The sequence below is a fragment of the Propithecus coquereli genome, unplaced genomic scaffold (genome assembly GCF_000956105.1).
Source record: "Propithecus coquereli isolate 6110/MARCELLA unplaced genomic scaffold, Pcoq_1.0 Scaffold85, whole genome shotgun sequence".
Taxonomy (NCBI): Eukaryota; Metazoa; Chordata; class Mammalia; order Primates; family Indriidae; genus Propithecus; species Propithecus coquereli.
The window spans coordinates 7,149,899-7,162,789 of record NW_012154729.1 but is presented as its reverse complement, the minus strand read 5'-3'; the positions used below and the strand labels follow the sequence as shown (position 1 = coordinate 7,162,789).

The following is a 12,891-nucleotide window of genomic DNA, read 5'->3' as shown; positions in this document are numbered from 1 at the left end:
AGAAATTATTTTGAATAACAACATACTATAACAACTCTAATTTTTAGCTTTGCAATTTCATACTTGGTAAGAGCTTTAGCATAATACTGTCCACTGCTTTAGTATCTAATCCCATTGATTGCATTTTTTTCCTCCTATTCTTGATAAAGACCATTTTTTACCATCATGAGCTAAGACTAATTCAAATTTCTCTCTAGGAATTTAAAAATAGTGATCTCAAGATATCACTCACCTGCCATATATTTTTTCATTTAACTCGATACTATCAAGTACAAAATATAAAAATAACACCTCAAGTCAAAGATCTGGATCAACCACCCTAATCAAATGTCGAAGTCTGGTCTCAGTGGAGTTGTAACAATTAATACCTAACATTTTAAGTCAATATATTTACATATAAAATATGGATCAGAATTTTAACTCAATTCTGTAAGAAAAATAGCCAGGATAAGAAGCCGCTATATGAACCCGGTGGTTCAATCAGTAGACCTTCATTATATTCACTATTATACGCAGTGTGCTGGAAGGGAATAATATAGAATAGTAGAGGACAATCAAAGCCTTCATACCTTAAACAGACTATAATCTAAATGTAATACACACATTTAAAAAAAAATCCTTTATAAGAAAGTTAAAACATAATGTACAAGCAAGAATAAATTAATAAAAAAGTGTGTCAAATTTCTTAAGTACATAATTTTTTTAAAAAATAAAGCAAAGTCAGGTGGTGGGGGGGGCTAACTAGTAAGATCACCTCAAAATAATAAAGCTTGAGCTTGATTTTAAAAATGGATATCCCAAGTACCCTGATTTGATTATATTAATGTATCAAATTATTACCCTGAAAATATGTATATCTAATATGTATCAACTTTAAAAAATTTAAATAAAACAATCAAAGTCATATGGGTTAACAAGTAAGACCACTTGAAAATAATAAAGTTTGAGCTTGATTTTTGAAGCCGTAAGAGGAATTAAGGAATATGTATACATGACTCATGCCATCCGCTCTGTACAAATATATAAAAAGACACAAAGGAAGGGACAAACGAGTTGCAGGTAGGGAAATGGCAAACACTATTCACTCAGGAGGGTAGTAACAGTTGAGGTGCCCCAGGTGCCAACCTGGGAAGAGCAGCAATAAAGGTTCTTGAATATTTACTTGTCTGAGGAAAACTGAGTTAATGCACATTATGAAGTAGGACTGTACTACAGAAAAGCAGTGTCCAGAAGAATGATATAAGTGTATATAAGAGAGACAGGATGAGAGACAAACTTAGAAGTAAGAAGACCAACCAGGAGTTTGCAGCAAAATTAACCAAAAGATGTGTGCCTTGACCGAATAACAGAAACAGAAAAAAGACGTAGAGCCAAAAGATTAGGGAAAAAGTTACACTTTTGATTCAACTATATATTAAAAAAATTATCTTTTTATTTTATTTTATACATTATTTTTAACTTTTTTTAGAGATGGGGTCTCTCTGTCGCCCAGGCTGGAGCGCAGTGGTGCAATCAAAGTTCACCGTAGCCTCAAACTACTGGGCTCAAGTGATACTCCTCAGGCTCCCAAGCAGCTGAGATTACGAATGTGCGCCACCACGCCCAGTTAATTTTTATTTTTGTAGAGACGGCATCTCACTATGTTGCCCAAGCTAGTCTCAAACTCCTGGACTCAAGCAATCTTACTGCCTCAGCCTCCCAAAATGCTGGAATTACAGGTGTCAGCCACCGTACATGGCCAAGAATAATTATAAACATTTCTCAAGTAACTCCAAATCTTTCTTGACGTAATTTTACATTTGTTTTGTTTGGGAAAATAGCATTTATTTTAGAATTCATAAATTAATGAAGTCTATTAATTGGATCTATAATATATCTTTTTAAAAGAAAATTCTAAGTTATTGGATTTCATGAATACAACCATGCTCACATACACTGAGGACCTGAGCAGTACATAATTCTTTAAACATGCTACAAAAATTAAGGCTCGCAGTGAGTTAAGGAGTCTTCTTCCCCACAGGCTCACTTATAAAGTGACCAAGTAATCCCACCACTTCTATCCTTCTAGCTATCCTTCAGATAGCTTCACTCTTTAAGACGTAAAAATACATGGCACTAATCAGGACTGCTTAAAATCAACTTCTCTTAAAAAATTAAACAAAATCTACCTGTTTTATTGCACAGGTGAGAGATCATTCAATTTTCTTTTTAAAATAAAACTTAAATCACTTTCTTTTTAAAAGAACCTAATCCATTCACACTATATAATTTTTACATGCAAAAGGCTAACATATTTAGTATTACAAACTATTTATTCTTATTATGGTTTTCCCATGGAATCTGAAGCAAAATATTATAGTGAATACAAGGCTTTTGAAGATAGATTTTTTGAAAAAATACAGTGGAATACATTAAAGAAAATAATAAGAGCCTTTTCACCTCTCCATATTAATCTTCACAACAATATATGAGATAGGTATTATCACCCCCATTTTACAGATGAAGCAGCCAAAGTTGAAAGAACCTGATATGATTGGCCAAGTGGCAGAGTAATAGATTATGATTCTAAATCCAATAAATTTTTCACAACACAATTTACACACGCAATAAATCAATTCATGACCCCCAAAATATATCCAAGTTTCAATTATAAAACGAATGTTAAGCTTATCTCATAGTCTATCATTTGAGTAAGCAAAAGTCTTCCCTTCCAGGCCAGGCATGGCGGCTCACGCCTGTAATCCTAGCACTCTGGGAGGCCGAGGTGGGAGGATCGCTTGAGGTCAGGAGTTTGAGACCAGCCTGAGCAAGGGCAAGGCCCGTTTCTAGTAAAAATAGAAAAATTAGCTGAGGCAAGAGGATTGCTTGAGCCAGGAGTCTGAGGTTGCAGTGAGCTATGATAACGCCACTGGATTCTAGGCCGGGTGACAGAGCAAGACTCTGCCTCAGAAAAAAAAAAAAAAAAAAAATTCTTCCCTTCCAAATGTCTAGTCTATTTCAATTTTCTCACCAATTGTTTTCTTGATATATTAATATTTTCTTACAGTGACAATCTCCTTATATTAGGCTCCATTCATCTGTTACTTGCCCAGGGAATGAAAATGAATGTCAAAAAAAAGTGACATATTTTAATGTTTTCCAGCATACAAAGTTGTTTCAGAGATCTCATCTCATTTGTTCCTCTGAACAGCTTGGTGAAAAAGAACAAATTAAACTACTTTGTAGCTCTCCAATATCTTATATTTTATGAGATATATATGCTCTTATGTGGTCCTATGCCTTTTATACATCTAGCTCTCAAAAGGCCAATTACCCTTCTGTCATGTGAAATGCTCCTTAGCATCCTTAAAGACTCAGCTAAAAAGTTATGTCTTCTACAAAAGCCTTTCCCAATTTACTAGGCAAGGCAGAAAACTTCCACCTTGGTCTTGACCCAACCCTATGTCACAACACTTAGCAAATAAAAACAACAAAAACAACAACAACCAACATTCACTGAAGTGATTACTAAAAGCCAAATAAGCACTTTAACATCTATTAATTTATTTAATACTCATATCAATCCTAAAAGGCAAAGGTTTTAATAGTACTTCTTAGCAGGAGAGCAAACAGACTTTGAGAGGTTGAGCATCCCAGCAAGTAAGTGGCAAAGCTGAGATTTAAACATACCTATGACTACTGTACTTTTCTGTTCATATCAATATACTACTTTGCAATGCATGGTAACACATAGCAATGTAACAATTACTTGCCACATCTGGCTCCCACTTTGGCCTATGAGTACCTTAACGCTTGGACTGATGGAAAGGGAAAGCAATGGGGTCTAGAAAAAGAGTGGTAGGTGAGACTCAAAAAATAACTCAGTCTCTAACAATGACCATATTATTACAGTAGCAGCCTTAGATAAACAACATGATTTTGTTCCGAATTTATATGGAAATACTTAATTAAATTAAACTGCAGGATTTTGTTCAAATGTCAAAAGTGATATTTATTAGAAACTAAGAAGTAAGTTCCTTCAGTTTTTCCATTTTGTTTTTAAGTTTTCAAGGCCAATGATTATAAAAGTCGGGTTTAAAGCTGAAAACCTTGACATTTGCACAAAAGCAATTATCTTTTCCATTCATTATAAATTACAATGCTACCTATCTACCTTGATGCTGCCTGTGACCCACAAAATCTGCCCAAAGCATTTTATGTAATAGCCTTCAAAAGACCATGTACAGAGATTCCCAAATCAAAACACTTGGCTATTACCGCTGTCGACAATTATGGTTTGTCCTTAAAGATATGAGGTAAGGAGGGGTTGAGGAGGCAGATAGCGAGAATAATAAGAGAAGGCAGATGCAACTCTGTGCTTGCTCTGACTGGTGATCAAACCCTAAACAATGAAACACTTAGGGAAAAAAACTGTGACTGTTATACTTATGTAAGGCATTACTAAGATTAGTAGATTTTATTATTCCCTAATCAAAAATGTTCCAATTTTACCATACTAAAATCATCTTGATTCTATATATTATCCGTAAAATAGCCATAGCACTTCTTTCCATAATGTGTGTATGAATATATATATATACAATCTGTGTTGGATTATTTGACTGTACATTTCATGTCAAATCATGTCCTTTATTAGTATTTCAATGTTTCAAAAATACATAAATTATACTGATCATAAACACACATAGCATGCAAATTGCTACTCTACATATCAGAGAGAGAAGGTAGGCTGTGAGTTCAAAGAAATTAAAAATCAAACTGAGAACAAAGGCAAAACTAAATTGTTACATACATAGTTTGTTATGTATAGTTTGACAGGAGAAAAAAGAAGTACAGAGGTTTACTAGGAAAAAACATAGCTACATAAGAAAATTAAATTTCAAAAATCAGTCAGCATCAAGAGTTGATGGACAAATGGGCAATGCAAAACTGGTATAATTACTTTGGAAAATAGTTTGAGGTCACTTAGTAAATCTGAGCATGTGTGTACCCTACAGCCCAGCAATTTTACTTGGGAGTATGTAACATAGAGAAATTCTTGCACAGATGTGTTAAGGATTTTATATGGATGTTCATAAGTATAATACTTGTAGTAGCAAGGAAAAAAAATAGGAAGTATACATGGACCACTTCTATTGCATACCAAAGTATAATATAGTTGTCATGAGGAAAAGTATTCATGTGATTGAGTTATAAACTGAAATAGCCACTTTTTTTATGGAACACCATTTTTACTGGAAAGATTGACAAACTATGATTATTCAGACTTGAGTAGGAAGACATTCTGTCACTTCAAAGAATAGAATTGATAGTGTTTGTTGCCAATGATAAAATTCAAGCTTTCAAATGAGGCTTATAATTTTGGAAAAAGTATATCCACCACCACAAACTTGACAGCTTCCTCATACTTACAGCCTGTTCTGAGACTGATGCTGATATTGACAAATGTGATTGTTTTTATATTATACAAGAAAATGTGTCAACATTTGGAAGATCTGAATAACTCAGTGAACCAATATTTTCCACATGACTAATACATGATATTACAAAATCATGCACAGGGAGAGATCCACTCAAAAGACAAGATAGAACAAATTTTAATGTTACTAAGTACAAAAAGTTAATTGATATGGTTTCACATTCTACATTGTAACTAACTTTTGAGAAACTATCACTTATTGAATTTTAGTATAGTATCAAATAAAAATAGGCATAATTATCTAAAAAGGCTATTAGAATACTCCTCCCTTTTCCAACTATGTATCTGTGTGAGACTACATTTTCTTCATATACTTCAACCATATAATGTAAAAGCAGATATCCGAATATATCTGTCCTGTATTAAGCCAGATATTAAGGAAATTTGTAAAAATGTAAAACACCACTATCCTTGCTGAATTCTTTTGTTTTGGAAAATGGTCATTTTTCATAAGAAATGTTACTTATGTTAATTTTTAATGAGTTAATGTTTGTAAAATAAACTAATATTTTTTAAACTTTTTAAATTATTAACATAGTAAGTATCCATAGATATAACCCCCCACTTCCTCAAAAAAATAGCTCTTTTGAGTCCTTCTTCACTAGCCAAGGGCAGCAAATTACCCCAAAACTTAGCAGCAGCAACCTAAAATAATATCTACTATCTCCCATAGTTTTTGAGAGTCAGGAATCCAGCTTTCACGTCAGGATTTCTCATGAGGTTTTAATAAGCTGTTGGCCAGAACTACAGTTTCTGAAGACTTGACTAGGGTTAGAAGATCTGCTTCCAAACTCATTCGGATGGCTGTTGGTAGGAAGCTTAATATTTACAGCTAATTACATTTATCTCTTTTTTCACTTCTACCATATTCTTTTCTTTCTTGACATTTCCCTTGTTTTACTTTACTACCAAAATGTTAGGTTCGAGTTATTAAAGCCAAACCAATATATTCGCTACATCTTTGAATAAAAGGGTTTAATAAAACTCTACTCCCCCAGCACCAAAAAAGTAAAAACATGGGAAAAAAAAAATGTTAATAACAGTACTTCCTCTGCCCCAAAACTAAATACTATCTATTGCTCATTTATAAAGAAACAAGGCAGAAAATATTAACATTTAAAAATACAAAATAAAGAACAAAGTTGGAGGCTGAAACTTCCTGATTTCAAAACTTATTACAAAGCTACAGTAATCGGGCAGGTGGGATGTGGGAGGAGGGTATGGGCAAATTCGCAACTAATGGGTACAGTGTGCACTTTCTGGGGGATGGACATGCTCATAGCTCTTGACTTGGGCAGTGCAAAGGCAATATATGTAACCAAAGTGTTTGTACCCCCATAATATTCTGAAATCAAAAAAAAAACAAAAACCAATGTGTTGCTAGCATGAATATGGACAGAGAGACAAATGGAATAGAATAGAGAGCCCAGAAATAAACCTTTGCATATATGGTTGCTATGGTCTGAACCTTTGTGTCCTCCCAAAATTCAAAATTCATATACTGAAATCCTAACCCCCAAATGAGATGGCATTAGGAGATGGGGCCTTTCAGGGGTTACTAGATCATGAGGGCTGAGCTCCCAAGAATGAGATTATAAAAGAGGCCCCAGAGAGACCCCCATCTCTCTCACTATGTGAAGACACAGCAAGAAGGCACCATCTATGTACCAAAAAGCAGGTCTTCATTAGACACCAAATCTGCCAGTGCCTTGATCTTGAACTTCCCAGCCTTCAAAACAGTAAGAAATAAATTTCTGTTGTTTATAAGCTACCCAGGTTACTGTATTTTGTAATAAGACCACAAATAGACTAAGACAACGGTCAAATAATTTTTGACAAGGGTACCATGACCATTCAATGGGGAAAGGACAGTCTTTTCAACAAATGGTGCTGGGAAAAATCGATACCCATGTACACAAGAAGGAAATTCTTATACCACATAAAAATTAACTCAAAATGGATCAGAGACATAAACATAAGACCTAAAACTATAAAACTCTTCGACAGAAACAAAGAAAAAGCTTCATGACATTGGACTTGGCCATGATTTTTCGGATATGATGCTAAAAGAACAGGCTACAAAAGTGAAAGTAGAAAAATTAGACTACATCAAAATTTAAAACTCCTCTGCATCAAATGATACAACAAAAGAGTGAAAAGACATCCTACAGAATGGGATAAAATATTTGCAAATCATATATCTGATAAGGGGTTAATACCTAGAATATATACAAAACTTCTACAACTCAACAACAAAACAGTTAAAATTATGTGGCCAACAAGCACATGAAAAGATGTCCAACATCCTATTCATTAGGAACATGCAAATCAAAACCACAATGAAAATTAAAAAACCACAATAAGGCATCACTTTATACTCATTAAGATAGCTACTCTAAGAAAAAAGAAAGAAAGAAAAATAAAATAACCAGTTTTGGGGAGGATGTGGAGAAACTGAAACCCTTGCGCACTGTTGGTGGGAATACAAAAGGGTACAGCCACCATGGAAATCAGTATGGCAGTTCCTCAAAGAATTAAAAATAAAATTACCATACGATCCAGCAATTCCACTTCTGGGTAAAAGAACTGAAAGCAAGGTTTCAAAGAGATATTTGTACACCCATGGTCTGACTAGCATTACTTACAATAGCCAAAAGAAATAAGTCACCCAAGCGCCCATCAGCTGATGAATGGATATAGTATGGTATAGACATATAATGAAACAGTATTCAGCCTTAAAAAGAAAATTCTGAAACACGCTACAACATGGATGAAGCTTGAGGACATTACGTTAAGTGAAATAGTCACAAAAAGACAAATACTGCGTGATTCTAGTTATATGGGGCACCTAGGATACTCAAACTCATAGAGATACAAAGAAGAATGGTGGTTGTCAGGAGCTGGGGGAGGGAGGAATGAGGAGCTAATGGGAACAGAGTTTCAGTTTTGCAAGATGGAAAGAGTTCTGGAGATTGGTTAGCACAACAATGTGAACATACTTAACACTAAAAAAAAAAAAAATACAGAATAAGTCACACTGTACTGCGCCAATATATACTTTAAAAATACACAAGATTAAAATTTAAGATACATAAAATAAATTCACCACTACATAAAGATTTAAAATTCTCACCTCATTTTTTTGTGTTAATTCATTAATTGAACTTTTAAGTTTTTGTAGTTCCTGTACATACACAGCAACTTCCTGGGGACCTTTGGCAAGTTCATTCCTTAGCTGGGTTATTGTGGCCTTAAAAAAAGAAAAGAAAATTAGAGCAAACTAAAGTAAAAAAGGAAATGGAAGCATACAAAGTTTTAATATAACACAAATTTCTGTTATGGATGCTGTTGTTAAATTGAACTTTCAATTGGAACTTTCAATTTGGTTCTTTATTCTACTACCTTTACTGCCACCTCACACTTTTTTGGGCTTAAAACTAATTTTTAAAATTTATCCAAAATACCCAACTGCATCTATTTAATAATACATGAAATGAAAAACTGACATATTACTTTATGTGTCTGAAGCATCAAACTACAAACCTGAATTTATTAGCTTTGAAACTCTATTTTAATGCTCCTGAATTTAAAAATGATACGCAAATTATATCTACATTTTCTTCCAATTTCTATAGCATAAAATTTTCCTTTTAATTTAAGACATGTATATGCAAACATGGAATACAGAGTTTTTGATACTGGTAGATCACCTTTCTGATTGTAATGAAAATGCATTTGTCCAAAGAAGTTACCAAACTGAAGTTATATATAGTTCCATTAAGCTAGATCACTCTACAGTCAAGTAGACTAGCTAGACATGAATTAGCTTTAGGGTATCATTTTTCTTTTTTTTTCCTTAGTTCAACAAATTTCAAGCCAATGCTTTAGTGCATTTTAACATTTTAAAAAAAATGAAAATTAATGTTTATTATTAAAACAATAGTTTTATCATTTTAAAAATAATATAAGAGAAAGACAGATAAGCAAAGGTCTTAGAAATATAAACTTCCCATACATGAAAGTTCAACCATTACAGAGAAAGACTAAGGTATTGATTTTTTAGGTATGGTTTCCTGCAAATGACTCTGACAAAAGAATTTTCTACTTCTAATACTGCTCGTGGCTTTATTTTTTACATTTCTAAAGTTACAATTATTTCCATTGTCTATATTCTTTATTACTGAATACACTTTATAATATGGGTAAGATAAATTTTCAATTTTTTTCTTAATAAGCACATCAATAGTTATATATATCATATATTACAAATAAGTACTTTCATCTTTAAGGGAGAAACCTCAGAAGGCTACTGATTGTAATTACCGTGACAATAAGGCCATCGCGCAATAGATCTTTCGCTACTCCTCTTTTGGAAACCCTTCCGGTGTGGAACTTAATTTTTTAAGGAATGTTCAGTGGTGGTATATCTTTATCCATTTATGGTGACTTTGGTTTTAAGTTTTGGAAACCACCATATGTGTAAATAAGGTAAGTGATTGACGTGAGTGATCAAACACTTGGGCTTATTTTATTTCAATAACCACATGTTAATAAAACTAGTTTTTTCAGTGTGTTTCAAACTGGTTTAAAATCAATTAAAATAAGTTTCAAAAATGTTTTTAGGAACGGAACATGTCTGAGGTATGTGTACGGCCTGACCTTTGAAGAAAACACTCAGTTACATGTACCAATTCTGATACAGTGAAAGGCAATCTATAAAACTAGTGTATAGTTCCACCCCATACATATTCATGTATTTTCAACTATGTTCAAGTTAAAGGCATACCCTAACATTAATATTATTAAATATCTGTCTTAAGCTGATCATGTAACCTTGAAATGGAATGTAAGTATTGGACATGTATTTCAAATTACTATTTCTAACAACTTTCAATGTCAGAATTTTGTCAGTAGGATCACGGATTTTTGTTTGGTTTTTGCTTTATTTTCTACACAGAGTCTCACTCTGCTACCCAGTCTGGAGTGCAGTGGTACAATCACAGCTCACTGCAGCCTTGAACTCCTAGGCTGAGGTGATCCTCCTGCCTCAGCCTCCCAAGTAGCTAGGACTACAAACGTATGCCACCATGTCTGGCTAATTTTTTATTTTTGTAGAGACGGTGTCTCGCTATATTGCCCAGGCTGATCTCATACATAAATGTCAACTTATCACAAAAGAAAATAAATTTAAATCCCTACATGTAAATATCCTACCAAAGGATTTTGCACAGGTTTCTGGCACACAATAAATAAAAATAAATAACAGTATATATTAAAATGCAAAATATGTGTTTATTTCAATAAAGTCACACAATTTCATATTGAAGTTTATAAAATGAGATAAACCAAGTGTAATGTCTATCAGAGTTTATCTTGCTGATAAATTCCAACATGTAGAAAACATAAAATAAGAAAAATGTAAAGCAAATATATTCTAAAAATATCTTGTCCTTTTTATAGCTTTTAAATATATTCTCATAAATGATTTTATAAGATTAAAACCTAAAGAACTAGACATTAGGTGTATCATTTGTATTCTGTACACTGAATTCAGATATTTTGAAAAACTAAAATTTTTATAAAGATAGATGCAAGCACTGAAAATTTTAAAATTTACTCAAGAGGACAGCAAAGAAAGATGTGGGAAGAGTATGCACCAAAAGACAGACTTTAGTTATGAGGAAGGAGAGGGAGGAGAGTGAATAACAGAAGGCTTTCCCCTTTTCTATTGCATGTTATAAATCATTTTAATCTTTTACAGTGATCTCATATTATGTTTATATTTGGGGAAAAAACCAAGATAAAAGAAAGACAACAATTTCAAAGGAAAAATAAATAAATACATTCCCTCTTTCAGATATCACTACAAGTGAAATTCAAAAAAAGAAAGATTTCCACTCTTGCCACACTGACTTCGCAAACTATTTAACAGGCTAAGCTCACAGGTACCTTGGATGTTAGCACTTACTATAATCTCTTCCTGGGAATCCTAGCTCCCAATGCTCCACCCTGATTCTGACTTCATTCTTCTCACATATATTCTCCTTGAGGAGATCTTCCCTGACCATTCTACCTAAAATCGTCCTACATTATTCCCAGCTCCACTACTGCCCATATTATGCTTTATTTTTCTTCGTCATAGCACTTATTAACTGACTTTCTGTCATGATTTGGTGTACTTATCCAGTTATTGTTCGACTTCCACAAAGGAATATAGGCCTTATGAGAGCAGGCACTGTCTTATTCAGTATTAAATTTCCTACACCTAAAATAATTCCTGACATTTAGCAGGCACTTAAAAAAAATCTCATTAAAGGAATGAGTAATTTTATTTCCAAGGAGTTAATAGATATTTATTCCCAAGGAAACAGTATATTAGATCCTATAAAATAGTTCGTATTTCCTTGGTTTTTTTGAAATATTATTGAATTCGAATTGAATATTTACTAAAAAAAATTTAAATTACAAAATAATTAAGGAACAATATTTCAAGCAAATGTCCTGCTGGTGCTTAAGAACTATAATTATCATTTTAATATTGTACTACTATTAGTAAATAATCACTTAAATGTGGCTGAAAAGTTGCTTAACAAAAACGAGCATGTCTTTGAAGTTCTGAGATTGCCTTAAAACACAAACTGCCATGATGCTAGAAGGTGGTATATAAAGAGTATTGTTAATATTAAAAAGCCTTCCAAAAACACATTACCTCAAGTTTAAGCATCTCCATTAGAAAGCAGAAAAAAAATAACAAAATGATGGATGAAAGGTGGAAGACTGACAAAGGTACACACTGAACACACAATAAAAATGTCCAAACATATTTACAAATCTAGTCTCTTAGCATATTGTCAGAAAATATTTAAATACTTTTTTTAATAGCTATACATGGTTGTAATCATACTAATTCCATACCTATATAAACATTTTACCTCTTAAAACTGGAATTCAAATTAGTTCATTTGGAATACAAATAAAATTCTTTAAAAATCACTTCTATTAAAGACCACACCAAATACAAGTTGATTACAGCTTTGACATTTTCGATAATGTATATTTTCAGAAGTAATACTTTTGAACCTTTAAATCCTCAATTTCTAATCTATAAAACAGCCAAATATTTATAATAAACTTTCAAATGCTTTAGAATGAAATATTTTCTATATGCTTTCAAAAATATCTAGAGAAAAGTCAATGAATTCGTAAGGGATATATTCAATGAAAGTAATCAACATAATAACATTTAATAATGTAAACAAGATTCTATATCATCACTAGAAATACCAAATAAATTGTTTATTTTAAATAAATGTTTATTTGAAATTAAAAAATAAATTTTTAACTTCTAATTCCTTTTTATGTTTTATTTGATGCCAATATTTAGATTCAGTAAAAGTAGCACATCTATAATA

At 32.6% G+C, this 12,891-nt stretch overlaps 1 protein-coding gene across 1 annotated transcript in view; it reads right to left on the bottom strand.

Annotated features, from left to right (window-relative positions):
• Window positions 1–12,891, bottom strand: part of EEA1 (early endosome antigen 1) — a 133,498-nt gene that overhangs the window by 68,064 nt on the left and 52,543 nt on the right. The window contains exon 9 of the mRNA XM_012663994.1: window positions 8,613–8,729. Within this exon, the coding sequence (XP_012519448.1) occupies window positions 8,613–8,729 (117 nt within the window). The remainder of the gene's footprint in view (window positions 1–8,612; window positions 8,730–12,891) is intronic.